Source organism: Hydra vulgaris, chromosome 02, assembly GCF_038396675.1.
Source record: "Hydra vulgaris chromosome 02, alternate assembly HydraT2T_AEP".
Classification (NCBI taxonomy): Eukaryota; Metazoa; Cnidaria; class Hydrozoa; order Anthoathecata; family Hydridae; genus Hydra; species Hydra vulgaris.
Window position 1 is genome coordinate 13,680,683 of NC_088921.1, and position 16,639 is coordinate 13,697,321.

General features: G+C 28.3%; 1 protein-coding gene across 2 annotated transcripts in view; it reads right to left on the minus strand.

Annotated features, from left to right (window-relative positions):
* LOC100211929 (cytosolic non-specific dipeptidase) overlaps positions 1–15,756 on the minus strand; it is a 36,033-nt gene extending 20,277 nt beyond the window's left edge. The window contains exons 1-5 of one of the 2 annotated variants that reach the window (XM_065790171.1): positions 15,618–15,756; positions 14,742–14,786; positions 6,041–6,059; positions 5,510–5,614; positions 323–655 (exon numbers count right to left, since the gene is read on the minus strand). In XM_065790171.1, coding sequence (XP_065646243.1) covers positions 323–655; positions 5,510–5,614; positions 6,041–6,059; positions 14,742–14,770 — 486 coding nt within the window. In that variant the 5' untranslated portion in view covers positions 14,771–14,786; positions 15,618–15,756. Of the gene's footprint in view, positions 1–322; positions 656–5,509; positions 5,615–6,040; positions 6,060–14,741; positions 14,787–15,464; positions 15,539–15,617 lie in introns of those variants that run through there. The other variant, XM_065790172.1, reaches the window with a different exon arrangement.
* Positions 15,757–16,639: the final 883 nt, after the last annotated feature.

The following is a 16,639-nucleotide window of genomic DNA, read 5'->3' on the forward strand; positions in this document are numbered from 1 at the left end:
TTACCACAAATGGTAAGTTTAAGATCATTACTATAGAAATATATGCGTGTGTTTGTTTGTGTGTGCATATATATATATATATATATATATATATATATATATATATATATATATATATATATATATATATATATATATATATATATATATATATATATATATATATATATATATATATATATATATATATATATATATATATATATATATTTATAAATATGTTTGTGTACTTATATATATTTGTATATATATATATGATAAAAGCAAAATTTTAAATGTGTAAAATCTATAATAACAAAAAAGAATTACACTTATAAGCAACCTTTAAGTTCACTGGAATTTCAATGCCTAATGTCTGAAATGCTTCAATTGCTTTTAACCAAGCCAAAACTGGCCCTTTGTCATCAGTTGCACCTCTACCATATAACTTTCCATACTTTTCTATCAACTTGAAAGGTTCACTGTCCCATCCATCTTCCTTAGCTGCTGGTTGAACATCCAAATGCCCGTATATACATATTGTTTTTTTAGCAGGATCAGCACCAAGATTACCAAGTATAATGGGTGGAAAAGGAATCTTACAACCATCAGGTGTTAACTGGTTAATTAAAGGATTGTCACAAACTTCAATAGTTGCCCCAAGTTTCTCTAACTCCTAAAAATAATTTAAAAAAGTATATTTTTACATAAGATCCCTTGCATTTAGGAAGACATCTTTAATGAAAGTATACTTTAAGTTATTTAAAGCATAAAAAAAATGTTATTTTACTCAATATTGTTAATAACTTTAAACTTACAGAGACAAAACATTACCAGGTATACAAAAATATTCCTTTTTTCTTTATTTTTGACCCCGAAAGTATGTTTAGCCCCTGTGATATATATATATATATATATATATATATATATATATATATATATATATATATATATATATATATATATATATATATATATTCGGGTGCATCAAACTCCTAACAACTTTTTAACTATTTACTTCAGTTTTGGCCCTATGATTCCTGTGTTCCACTTCATAAATTTTTTTATGGCAATTTAATGGGTCCACAACAAACACAAATATCTGTATTTTTTGCAATAAACTGTAATTAATACTATTATTAGCATCGGTTACATTTAAACAATTAATATACACATAATTATTTATAGTTCCAGGAGTTACTACAAAGACTGTCAAATGGACAAAAGAATGCTGAAATATTCCAAATAAGTATGATAAAATTTACAATATCGAACAGAGCAATACAACAGGTAGTTTTTAGCTACTGTAACTATGGGTATATAGTTAAATATTATCAATTGTCATCTTCGTGATCTTCAACTGTTGGTGCTGCTTGTTTCTTCTTGCGGCTGAGCAGACTTGGAACTTTCTTTCTGTCAGCCTCAACAACTTTCAGACTGTTCTGATAATTCTCCTTGGTTTTAGCTGCATCTAAAAAGTCTATACTTAGTTTCACGCAGGGTTCCGCACTGTCATTGATAACATTGACAGAATTCATTTTCATATTTGATGACAGAAACGAAGGGTGAGCTGGCCAGTTTCCAAAGTTATTGTTAAGAAAATCCACATTCATCTCTAAAACGGCCAAAAATGTATCATAAATCTGCAGTAACCAAATCTCCAGGTCTTGTTGTGGCAGTGATTTCAGCTGGGAACATGGGTTTTCCGAAAACAGTTCTGTACCCATCACGCAGCAGAGCCATTCCATCACAAGGCTTTGCTGCCAGAAGCTTCTTGGCTAAGTACTGCAATTCAGGCTTTGAAACAATGTCACTAAATAGAGCAAGGGGCACCATTTCAGAACATAGGTACCATAGATAGATGCTTCAGTGCTTTTATCGTGCTTTCAGATATTTCAGAACTCACTTGTGTGAACTTCAGAAGGTTCTGATAAAGGCAGAGATCATGCCATGGGGCGTCTACTGCAGATCTACACATTATCCACCAGGCACTGTATATCAGATATGCAAAGGTGATGAAGCTGCATAACTTCGTCTGCTGTGCAGCAGTGGTAATTGTTCCTGCTAGCAACAAACGGATCTGCTCTTCAAGAAGGACTATTTTGATGGAGCACAAGGAGGATTTTGATAGAGCATTAGACATGCGGCTTTGTGGACTGCACCCAGTTGATGAAAGTGAAACAGTCTGTTTTCTGGATCAAGGTACAGCAAACATAATTCACTGAATTATTTACAAATGCATTGTACACCTAGCATCTTGTACACCTATCACTTGTACACCTAGCATCTTGTACACCTACCACTTGCTCACCTAGCTCTACATAAAGCTTAAATTTTCTTAAACAAGTTCTCAGAAAATTTTTAAATTACAGTCGATTTCAGAATTACCTTAAGTCACTGGCTTGCAGTGTTTCTTTATGAAACAGCTAATGCAGTGCAATCTAGAATCATAAACCAGTGTGAATAGAAGTTGTAATGATTGTTACACAATCCATTTCCTTAGGGATAATAGTTTGCGATATTTGTTTCAGATAATTATTACCAATTACAACACAAGCAATTCTTTTTGGACAATCAATAAATCCAATAATGATTACAAAACAATTTCCATTGATATTAATTACAAAGAATTACCGCATGAACAGAATAAAAGCTGTTGCCCTAAGTTTAATATAGTTGAATAGTTACAGTGAATCAAGTTATTTTTATTTTATTTTACTTAGGTGCCCCAAGAAGTCCAAACGGTCACAGAGCACTGCAGATGAGCATTTAATTGGAAGTTCACGCCTCCTTCCTCACCGATGTCAAAAAACTTGCTCAAAGATGGGGTTTGAACCATGGATCCTGTGTTTCTGAGACAAATGCGTCACCACTGTGCCATGGCTGCTCAAAGTTGATTCACTTGATTGGAAGTTGTGTTTTTATTTTTTATTGATTTTCCGTCAAGTTCCAAGTTTGATCTCCACCATGCCCCTGGTAGTACCGCCCTCAACTCGTTGATCAAGGTTTGTGTTTCGGAGTCATAGAGTTGAGAGAGGGTTGTAGCCACAACTTAAGTAGCCTGCTTGGCTGTAGTGGCCTTAATTGCCTTGAATTCAAATTTAAAAAAAATTTTTTTAAAGTGTTTTGCTTTACTAATTCACAGTGACTGATTTATGAGTTTTTCAGATTTTAATTGATTTAATAATGTCCAAATAAATCCAATGACGACACCAATATACCAACAACAAAAAAAAAGGAAAATAATTTTAGTAAATAAGTCTATCAACTAGAGTGAAGTAATCAAGAAAGCTCAGATTGATGGAAGCCCCTTCACAAACTATGATGGGAAGAATATATCTGAAAGAAAACTGGGAGAAGAAAACCTGGACTTGTTTTGTTAATGGATTTGAAGTAAAAAAATGATAATTCAAAGACTGTATGCACGTATAATACTTATATAATATAATTTAAAGAGCTTTTTACTGTTACTTATTATAATAACAGACACGTAATATTTTTAGTTTAAGAAATCTTGTTATTAGGTTCAACCTAATGGCTGAGCCTTTTGTAAAAGTAAAATCAACGAAATTTGTAAGCTAACATACCTTTAAACATAATTTCTAAAATGTTAGGGTTATCAAGGCTAAGCAACTGTTTGAAGACAGGAAAACTCCATAGTGATGAATGTGGATGAAGTATTTAAGGAGATGCTAAATCTGAAAGTGTCATTAACATAATGAAAGACCACATATCTTCTTATCCGAATATGATGACTCACCATGGTAATACTGAAAATCATTATCTCAATAAAAAACTTTCAGTACATGACATGCACAAATTGTTTTAACAGAAGTATCCTGGAATCAATGTAAATTACAAATTTTATTTGAAAATATTTCAGCAGCAATTTGAGGTTTGGATTACCTCAAGTTGACACATGCTGCACATGTGATGACCAACAGGTAAAAATTAAAAGCAAATATGTAAGCGACAAAATAAAGGCTGATGCAACAGTTGAGAAAATGGTTCATATTGGCAGAGCCAAAATGTTTTCCAGAAAAATTAAAAAAATTGCACAAAGTATCACTAAACAAGGTCAAGTTTTGACCAATATTTTCCTGTTAGGAGTTACTCTTTTCTTACTTGAGATCAGGAATTTTTTTGCCTTGAAAAAGAAAAATCTGATAGAATTGATACCTCAAAAAGAGTATAATGACCTGGTTCTGTCATCCTCCTAGAAAAATGCATTTTCTTTTGTCATTAAAAAAAATGCTGATATCACTAATTTTAAGTATTGATGTGCCTAGTACCCGGTTTGGACCCAAGGACCAGGTAATTTGGCTGTTTTACCGGGTACCCAGAATCAGTCATTTTTTTGCAGTACTGGGCACCGAGTATCTTAAAAAAATTTTAACAAACATTTACCTAAAATGCTGTAACTATATGTTGAAGTGATACTTTAAATTGTGTCAAAATATTATTAACAGGATTGCTTTTAGTTTTAACTTCAACCAATAAACCTCGTGATATAAGTCTAAAAGTGCATGGAGTCAATAACCACAAAGCTTTATTTACTCAATGTAGATGTGTCTCACTTAAAATACTTTTATTCACACTACAGTCGAGAAAACGTAAGACGGCAAGTTATTCCAAAAAATTTAAACTAATTAATTATTATTTATATTAAGAAACTTGATATACTTAAGCAAACTTAATTAGCACAAATTAATCAGCGTTATTGGGTAAAAAAATTCAGCGCTAGAGATTTTTCAAGCTGTTATTCCACCTTTTTAATGTGGTCTTGGTGCCGGGTACCAGGTTTTTTTTTCCTGGTACCCTAACATGGATTCAGTTTTTTCCAGCACGATTCTAATTTAAGGAACTAGTGGCCCCAATTTTATAAAAAAATAATACTGTCTGATGGATCAGTTTGCAACAATGTGCACAGAAACGAAAAAGTTACATTCAAAATCAGCATTTTTATGCATATGAGTCAAAAAATTGAAACTAAGGGTAAAGTAGTTTCCTGAAACTATATTGATGGACTTCAATTCTAAATATTTTTTTGGAGAAATTCTGATTGTTCAGTGGTGTCTCTTCCTACAGCCAAAGCTTTTCTGGATAGATAAGTTTTGATGGAGGCAGCACTGATCCGATATGACACAGTTCGTAAGCAGTATATCAAAATATTTACAGTATATCAATTAATTCATTTGCAAAAAAAAAAAGAATGTAGTCAAGACTTTTAAACATTTTAAAGACTGAGTCTAGTTCAACCTGGTTACAAAAATCTTATTTGTCACCAGGTTGTATTTTATCAATACTATTGACTCAATAGTATTGATAAAATACAATGTGGTCCTAAAATACAATTTTACGTGGGAGTAAAAATCTTATGAGAGTAAAAATTTAATACAAGATTTTTACAAGTAAATAAAAATTTAATATAAAATTTTTTTACAGTAAAAACTTATTATTAGTAAAAACATTGTAAAAAATCTCCTACTACACAAAAATGGGTCAATTTTTTAAAAACAATTAAAAAAACCTTTGCTACAAATTTCACCATCTTTATAGTATCTTCTCTTTTGTGAGGCCATGCTGAAACGCTTTGAATTTCAACCCAAGCTGCTAGAGACTCAGTATAGTTATCCTAGGCATAATGTAAAATATCATGAAAATTTTGCTTAAATTGAATTAACTGCTGAAATTAAGTACAATTAACAATAAAACAAACAGTTGCTTTTTCATTTAATTCTTTCGAGCCCTAGCCAAAACCTAAATTAGTTTGATGACCTTAGTGTTGTTTCATACAAACAATATAGATAAGAACACCAGCCCTTGGAATTAGAATCAACCTTCAGCAATGCTGACCTAACTGCTGACCAAGAAGTGTTTGAGGTTGGCAAAAAATTGCAAACCTCATTTCTTTTATTTATGGTAAAATTTTTGTACAAAATTTTTTTTGCTGCCCTGATGCCAAACTCTAAAACATTAGGGTCAGCAAATTATTGCCAACTTCATTTTTCCTAATTCCGAAGGCTGGAACACAGTATAAAAATTTTATTTAATACATTACCTGATTTTTGTCAACATAGCTAAAACATAAAAAAAAAATACATATAATTGACTAATTAATAAATATATATATATATATATATATATATATATATATATATATATATATATATATATATATATATATATATATATATATATATATATATATATATATATATATAGTATTGGCCATTAATAACATTCCATCATGTTATTGTAGTATGGATATAAGTTTGAAATTACATATTTTAAAAATTAAAAGAGATTTTTTCTTCAGTTTTTTTTTATTCAAATAAATCAAATAATTACTATATAAATTTATTATAAAGTAATAATAAATTAAAAAAATTAAAAAATTAAATATTGAAATGAAAACAAGTGTTCATACATATCAAAAAAACAAAAAGTGGCCAAAATAAACAAACCACATCAACAAAATTAACTAACTATAAGAACAAAAAAAAATTATGATACACAAAAAATGAAAAAAAAAAAAAAATTATTATTTTGTTGACAATCCTTTAGCTTTTAAGCATTCATTGATCCGTTTCGGCATGGAATTCACTAAATTCTTAGTAATATCTTTTGGAACATTATTTAGTAATTTTGTTACCTCTTCTTTTAGCTGGTCCAGATCTTTTATTTCAATTTTACCAAGATTGTGGTTGAACCAAGACCACAAATTCTCTATGCAGTTGAGATCTGGACTATTGGCAGGCCAAGACATGACTTTAATGTCGTTTTCTTCAAACCATTGCTTGCAAATCTTAGCAGTATGACATGGAGCGTTATCTTGTTGGAAGATAATTTCCGTGTCTTTTCGGAAAATGTCAATAGAAGGCATCAAATAATTATCCAATATGTCTAAATATCTTTGAGAATCAAACCTGCCATCAAATAGTTTAAAGCAACTGACACCTTTATAATTCATGCAGGCCCAGATGCCTATACTGCCACTACCTTGTTTTTTTCAATACATAGAACAATCTGGGCGCATTCTTTCATGTGGCATTCTTTTCAGCATTATTCGGTTTTTTCTTAAATCAACCTCAATGTTCAATTTCATCGCTGAAAAGAGCGCTGTGCCACATGCTCTTAGACCAAATTTTATGAGCTAAGCACCAGTTTTCTGATGTTTTTTTGATAGACGGGGTTTTTTGCAAGCAGCTCGCCACATGTAATTGTGTTTTTGTAGTACTATTCTAATTGTTCGAGCACTAGCAACAACACCAGAAGCTTCCTGCCTTTTTTGACTGAGATCAGTTGATGATAACTTTGGATTTTTTTTACTATGCAAATAAGTGAGCGTTCATTTCTTTCATTTGAAATGCTGGGTCTTCCTGGACGCGGAATATTTTCAATTGTATTGAATTCATGTTATCAATAGTTTTTCCAGTCGTTTTGATTTTTTTATTACTGAAATGTTGTAGTTGCTAATTAGATGCTAACTTTTATATTTCATTTACACAAACTTTTTAAATATTTATAACAATTTAAAAAAAAAACTCTCTAACAATAATTATTAATTTGAAAATAACTTCAAAGTTTTACTAAAAGACAAACCCAATTTTGAAGAAATTTTAAAATAATAGAGTGGATAGTTAATTTTGGCCATTAAAATTATTTTAGATTATGAGGTAAGTGTTAAAAAAAACCAGATGATTAGCGCATCGATTGATACTTTTATAAATATCTATATTTATTTAAAAGAAAATATGATACTCATCAATTTACACTTTTTATATTTGAAATGAGTCAAACAATCATTGATTTATTATCAATCAAAGTCGAATAAATCAAAAAAATCATGGTAGATTGTTATTAATGGCCAATACTGTATATATATATATATATATATATATATATATATATATATATATATATATATATATATATATATATATATATATATATATATATATATATATATATATATATATTAGTAGTAGAAAATCACTTAACAAAATTTTTTTCCATTTAACACTGTGTTTCATCAACAAAGATTCATCAGAAATGGATGATCAAATTAATAAAACTTCAATTTATACCAAAATTAAATTACAGGAAGTTGCAAATGTCTTAACTACTGTAAATTTTCACACATTTGTGGAATTTGCTGACACTATTATAAAAAGAATTCTTTAGAAATGATTACTTATGATATTTTTTTAAAATGTTTTTATAAAAAGGGTAGTTAATGTAAATATTATTTGAACTCATTTATTTTTATAGTTTTTTAGGAGAAACTTATTTTCGTGCCTACATTTAGAAATTAATTCCGATCTTTTGTTTAATAAGCATTCTTGATTTGAATGTGTAATTATTTCAAATTTTCCTAGTAGGCATAGTATGCATTTTTTGGAAATATTGTTATATGCAGGCGCTGTTTTAAGGATAGACCAATTCAGTATATAATCATCAATATTTTTTTCTTTTAATTCCCATATATATTTTGACAGCATGGTGTCTTTTGAATACTTTTTATTCTTGAAAGATTGCTTATGATTGGCAAAACGTTTTTTCCATTCACCCTCTGTTATGCCAATATATTGTTTATCAGGTACATTCTTAGAGGAAACAACACATTTATATACCACATTTTTTGATGAACAACTTCCACTCATTGGACAATTGATTTTTAGTTTACAATTACAATTTTCTGTAATTTTTTCATTTAGGATTTCTTTTTTGTTTAACAAAGTCTTATTGTGACCTTTTATAATTCTTTCCATATTTTTTGTGCAACTGTAGCTAACTTTAATTGTATTTCGATTAAAAATTTTATGTAGTTTATTAGATCGCGGGAAATACTTATCTACCAATTTTAAAAACACTTTTCCTATGTTAGTAGAAACATTTTTGCTATATGGGGGGTTGAACCAAATTACATTTCTAGTTCTATTTCGTTTTTTTGTATTCTTTTTTTCAAATTTTAGTTCAAAATTTTCAAAACCACTTTTTTTTAGGGCATCTTCAAATATTCGTTTAGAGGAATTGAATACATTTTCATTTGAGGAATTTTGGTTTAGTCTGTTATTAATTGAAATCGGGATTTGTTTTAGAACTTGGGGTGGATGGTTAGAGTTAATGTTAATATATAATAGTTCATCGTTTGGTTTTTTGAAAGGCTTATATGAATTTTCAGAGAGGTTAAATGTGACATCAAGAAAATTCACACTTTTTAAATTTATGTTTATTTCGATTTGAAAGCTAATATTTTTAAAAACTTTTATAATATCTTTTCTAATTTTGTCGAGCTGTGGACCAGATTTTCTACGCATTACTATTAAACCATCGTCACGATAGGCCTTTATCGCGACGATGGTTTAATATAATTGCTCTGTTCTTTTAAGAACATTGAGCACTCTATTGTGTAGAATACTTTTTAAAGTTGTTTAAATATATATATATATATATATATATATATATATATATATATATATATATATATATATATATATATATATATATATATATATATATATATATATATATATATATATATATATATATATATATATATATGTAAATTATGTTAGTGTATTTTACAAATAGAGTGCTCAATGTTCTTAAAGAACAGAGCAATAATTAATTAGTAAAAAACACTTATCTAACTTTTATCTTCGACTTGAAGTTTCACCATTGCTGGATCATCAGGAACTCTTCCTGATGATCCAGCAATGGTGAAACTTCAAGTCGAAGATAAAAGTTAGATAAGTGTTTTTTACTAATTATATATATATATATATATATATATATATATATATATATATATATATATATATATATATATATATATATATATATATATATACATATATATATATATATATATATATATATATATATATATATATATATATATATATATATATATATATATATATATATATATATATATATATATATATATATAATGATATTGTCTGATGATGAAACCATCTAGTGGTCTCAAAGTATATCTAATAAACAACTTATCTGTTTTGAATGTCTCCATAAAAAGAAGTAATTTTAAAACTATTTATTATAAACACTCTTTCAAGATTTTTTTTTTAAAGCATTTTTACTTCCAACAAGGTTACAAGCAACCACTTTAAGAGTTGGAAGTTTGTAAAGCAAGATAATAATTAACAGATGACTTGAAGGATTGCAAATTATATGAATCAAGAAAACAAGATGAAGGAAGTGAATTTCAAGGAACTGATGTTCGAGGAAAAAAAGCTAATCAAATAAGAATTTTTGGAGCACTTAGAAACAGTCACAGTAAAAAGATGAGACTTTATTGAATGACAAGTAACACAAGAATGACTTTTAGTAGAAGGCACAAGAGAAACTAGCTCTTAAGAACAGTGCCCATTATTGTATTTATAGAAAAAAGAAAGAGAAGCAACATTATGACGATGTGACAATAGTTAAAGGTTGGCTGCAAGTGCAAGTCCAACTATGTTTAAAATACGTTTTTGCACCTTGTCTAAAAAAGAAAGGGCATTGTTTGAAGATCTACTCCAGATATGACAACAGTATTCCATACAAGGATGGATTTGAGATTTATAGAGATAAAATATAGAATCGAGAATAAGGAAGTGGTGAGCATAGTAAAGAGATGAAACCTTTAAAGTTGCTAATTTTGCAATCAATTTGATACATGGTTTCCAAGAAAGATCAAAAGTAAGAGTTTACCCTAGAAGATGAAGGGTAGACAACTCATTAAGAACATTACCGTTCATAAATATAGGAAGATCTAGACTGTTGCAATCATGATTAACATAAAAAATATAATGTTATATCTGAGTTAAAGTTCACCAGCTACTGAAAGTCCCATGCTGTTGCAAAAATGAGATCCTTTTCAAGCTCAAATATCCCCTCCAAACAATTCGAGAGTATTGACTTCTTATCAAAACAATAATAAATGGTAGTATCATCTGTGAACAATGCCACTTGAAAGTGAGAATTTCTGGAAGACTGTTAATGTAAATTAAAAAGAGTATAAGGCCAAGGATAGAATCTTGAGGAACCCCTGAAGTTACAGGAATTGAAGAGTGCCATCCATCAAGGACAACTTTTTTATTGGGATTGGTAACGCTGGATTCAATAGTCTTAAAGTCTATATTGATGATCAGAAAGTAAGTTATTAGATTCAAGATGAGAGACTAAATGTTTGTTAATTAAAGACTCAAAAACCTTGCTTAAAACAAAAAAAACAAAAAATGGGAATGTGGTTAAACAAGACAGATTGCTCTCCAGAATTTTTGAAAATAAAGTTAACAGACTCTGCTTTCCAACAGGCTGGAAAAAAAGACTCTGATAAACACTTGTTAAATAGTTTTGGAACTATAAAACTTCAGAGAAACTTCTGCAAGACTATAATAGATATTTTGTCTGAACCAAAAGCTGTAGAAGACTTTAAATTACTTTAGATACAGAGACTGGAGTGATACAAATGTCAAGCAATGGATCAACCTGTTTGTCCGCTATATCAGGTAGAATGTGAATAGTGGAACCAAGATTCCAATAATTACATTCTTAAGACTGATGAAAAGTTCTTAGCAAACAGTTCCGCTTTGTCTTTAGGTGAGGTAACAAAATCTGAACTATATAAGCCAGGAGTAATAAAAGATTTGCCCTTATCACAGACATTATTAAAGGTTCTCAAGACGCCTCTGGAGCATAATTTTTTAGGTAATATACACAATTTTGTGGCCTGAGAATAGTGGGCTTTGGCATTAGACAAAACATTTTTACAATGGTTTCTAGCAATGGTAAACGTATGTTTGTTTTCTGGAGAATTGTATTGGCGATAAAAAATAAAAGTAATAGTTATGATTGGAAATTGCATCAGCACAATAAAAGGAAAACCATGGAGATAAGTGAGGCTTGACTTGGAATCGTTGAGAGAAATAAAATATTACTTGCCAGTCTGAACCCAAGATATTACATAAGAAGCACAATTGGCAGAAGGATAAAAGATTTCTACTTTTAAGGCCATCATGAAGAAAATCACGGAAAGAGTCCCAGCCAGCTTTAAAGTAGTTGTAAGATGATAGAGGGATCCTGATGATGAAGAAGAATAAGTTAGACATAAGACATAATTTGAGTAAAGAAGGTAAATGATTCAGATTGTCTGCAAAGCAAGTTGGATAGTTGGCTATTTGTGTTAAAGATTGAGTAAGGCAAAAGTTGTGGGCTTTAATGCCTGCAGAGTCACTGATACTAGAGCCAAATCATTTGTGTGATGAGTATCAAAGTCATCAACAACAGCAATTTTGGCTGAAAGATAAAGAGAAAGGGCTTGCTCAATTTGATAAGAAATAACATCAAAAAGAGTACAATCTTGAGATGAAGGAGAGCAATAGAGAACAAAGAGAAAGGTGATAGAGTGAAGTTGTGCTAAACAAAAGCACATAAAAGAATAGTCTGTGGAAGTAAACTTAGTTTCCTGACAAATTAGTGAACTTTTAAGAATGTAAATGCCCAGGCCAAGCATGTGATTTGGAGTTTTTACAAGTTAAAGGAAGATAACCAACAGCACTAAGATCACAAGCTTGTGTGATATAAGACTCAACAGAAGTAAAGTTACTTGCAAGCCCACAAATATTAGTAAATGATAGATTTAGAGAATTTGGCGATGATAATGGGTTTTGTATTTTATTGTTTTTGAACTTTGGTTATTTTTTTAAATTGATTAAAGAAATTGACTCAAAGCACAAATAGTACTCAGTACACTATGAGACTAATAATTGAGATTTGATATCATAAGCTTGGCTTAGGTTACGGTTATCTTAACTTGGTTTTTTAAATTGTTCATTATTAAATTGTTTAAAGCCATTTTTCACATTACACAAAGTAAAGGATTGTCCATAACTTATGTCATGCTCTAAGGAGGAAAAGGTTATTAGTTTTGTAACAACTTGTTACTGAAGTATTTTGATGTTGTGACAAAGGAGATCAAAAATGGTCAAAAACTGTGTGACGTAATTTATGGACAACCCCTAATCACATTTCCTTTAGTAACAAAATTAATACTATCAAAATATATAAGTCATTGCAGAGTATTTCTTGACCAAAACTTTAAGGTGTAGTTAAAATAACAAAATTTAATATAAAAATTAATTCAATTTAATAAATAAAAAAATAAAAATTTTTTTTTTTTCTTTTTCATATATAAATGAAAAATAAAATAACTTTTAAAGATTTTTTAATTTTAAATAAAAAAGTTCAATCAAAACATGTAGCATTGTAGTCAGACAACATACCTGTCACAGTCTTACTAAATTTTTTTTTTATTAAACCCTAAATTATTTAACAAGTATTTAACTGAACCTTGTTTTCCTACATGCTGGAAAAATGCATATGTGGTTTCAATTTTTAAAAGCTTTGCCCTCTATAACTATTTACTATTATATCTAATGTTCTACTAGATAACTATTGCCTCATAAGTCTTCTTGATTATAATATATTAGTTCTTTTAGCCTAAATTAACAAATTTTTATTATATGATCTTGAGTCTAACAATTTATCTCTGACAATAAATACAAATTTCAATCATTTTATTCTACTGGTGATTTATTAACTTTTATAATAGAAAAATTCTATTGTGAATTAGATTTGAACTGTGTTAGTTTAATGTGTTTGATTATGTCAGTTTAATGACTAACTATAGACTAACTAATGACTAATTCCACTTTTCTACTATTAAATTAGGTTGTAAATAAAATAGTAAAACCATAATAACATTGTTGTAAACCATAATAAAATAGTCTTTCATCTATATTTTGGCTTTTATCAAATATAAGAAAAAAGCTATAGAAGAACTACAAACATCTATCGTATATAAATAGCGTAACTAATAACCGTATGTATAATAGATTATATATAAATAGCGTTTCTAATGACTGTAATATTCAGAAGTCAGGAAGTGATGTCATTAATATTATATTACATTATTACTTAAATTATAACACTAATGAATAACAATTCCAATTGTTCTATTTACATTTCTCTACGAGACAAAAACTTTTTTAAAAATTTTATATTACAACAAGTGGTTTTTAAATGTAATTATTTTTCAATCAGAGATTTATCTCTACTTCTATTTGCATTCTATATACTATATAGAATGCAAATAGAAGTAGAGATATATCATTAGTAATTTAAGGAAAACTGTACATCACCTGTCAAGGGCTAAATTAGGAAAATAATTTGGGCAGCGATACCCCAATGCCAGCACTTGCCGTATGAAAATTTGGTGGAAACATTGCGGTATTTAGGAGTTTTTCTGCCAAAAAAACAATGTTTGTCATTAAAAAAATAAAAAATAGACAATCTATTAATAAAATTTTTTAATTTGCAAACTCTTTGAAAAATTATAAAATTCTCAGTAAAAGTTTTAATTGGTTTAATTTTGCATTAAAGAAAAAAATTCATAAGATTTTATGGTTTGGTGCCTATCATTTTTTATTTTGGAGTCTTGCCACCATTATACATAAGGACTGCGGGCTCACAACTTCATTGTTCCACTAACCTAAAATTTCTAACTTTTTCCTCGTAACCTTCTTTACATTTTTGGAGCTCATGGATACCAAAAACTAGAAGATATAATCATTTTGTGACTTTTGAGTCTAGAATTCCTTATGGGACTCTTCATTCCTGGGTTAAATTGCTTAAAAACTTTAAAAAATTTCATTTAAAAATATCAAGATAAAAGTTTAAAAACTTCTTACTCATAGAAACTGATCAAAGCATCAGCCATAATGATATTCAAAAACCTAAAATAAAAATAAGTAGATGAATAAATAATCAAAACACGCAGTGAAGGGACACAACAAAGTGAGATCATTATCAAACTATTTTCCCATTTTGATTGCTCATGAGAATTTGTTAGAAACAAACATTTTTTAATAACTTCAATCATTTCTTAAAATTGACTTTGGTCAAATAAAGATTAAAGTTTATTAAATACTTTAAATGGTTCAATAAATACATTGATGAACAAAAATGAATAAAAAAAAAAGATAACAATTACTTGTTTATTTGTTATCAAAATAATCAATATAAAATACCATAATCAAAAAAATAATGTTTGAAAAAGAATTTTAAATTATTCTAATTATGTTACAAATATTTTTTAAAGTCAGCTACAACAATTTTTAAATTTTTTTTTGTAATTAACAACTTGATTTTTAAATTTTCTGGTAATAAAAGAAAACTTTGAACTTGAATTTGAAAACAAAACTGTAATTGTCTCTGCAAGTTAAAAATATACAGAAATTTTATATCAAAAATTAAAAAAATTAGCAATATTTTAGAAAACAGGTAAAGACATTAGAGGGCTTATTATTTAATGAAGAATAACTTGGTTTTCAAATGATTTAAACTGTCTTTACGCATGTTGTTTAAATAGTACTGTTATTCTAATTAGATTTAAAAAAAAGAAATGCAACTACTTTAGCTATTTATTGGATGCTTATTAGTAATAAGCATATTTGTAACAATACTAAACGAGTTAACTGTACTTTTAACAGACAATATTTATTTAAATATCACGTCAGCGACTTGCTCGGTGTAAACGCAAAATCTTCTATAATGATTAAACAAACCTTAAACAAACATTGCAATACAGCTTGTTTAAACATATTTGTGTCTGTAAACAAAAATATTTTAATATAACTTTAAATTTTAAAATTATAATTTCACATATTTTCGTATTTAAAAGATAAATTCTGTTTTTTGTTGATGTTTATGATTTTTCGGTCATTCGCTTCCGACCAATTTATCCTTGTATACCAAGTTTTTGTTTTAAATAAGAGCTCGTCAATTAATTTGTCTTAGCAATAAAAACTCACTTTTATTTATCTATTAATTTTTTTTGCATACATGAGCCGGTGAGAATCAGAATGATGTTAGTCAATGTTTTCGCAATTTAAGATTTTAAAGGTTTTATAAGAATAACTGTAGAAAAAACCCTACAACCCTACAACTAAAAAAAAGGAAAGTTGCTAATTTCTTTACGCAAACTTACACCTTACACCAGTGACGGATCCAAGAATATTTGGCGAGAAAGAAATGTCAAAATATTTTTGTATTTTGTATTTTTTTATAAAAAGAAATTAAAAAAAAAAGTCCTCAATGATGCTTTGTATTTATAAATATTGACTTTACCCAATTTTTTATTTATTTTGACTTACGCTATGCTGGTTCTCACCAGCTCATATGTTTCGTCGAATAATGATTGTTTAATTAAAACAACAAAAATAAGTAAATGGGACATGATATGATAATAAAAATTTTATTTTATTGCTGTACCAAGCAATTTTTCCATGTTAGAAGTAAATAAAAGAAAAGTATATATTTTTAAAACTGTTTTGGTTTGATAACTGTTTGGCTTTGGATAATTCGCTTTTTAAATATATAAAAAGCTAAATTTTTGATTCATCTCCTTCCTAAAAATTCTAAAGAATTAAAAATTTAGTTTTAGAATTATTTCAAAGCAGGCAAATTAGTACTTATATTGAAACATAAAATATGGAAAAAAGTTCAAAACATCATGAAGTTTAACCATTTATTTTCCAATAATATTTATAATAATTCAATGTAATTCAATAATATTCCAATAATATTC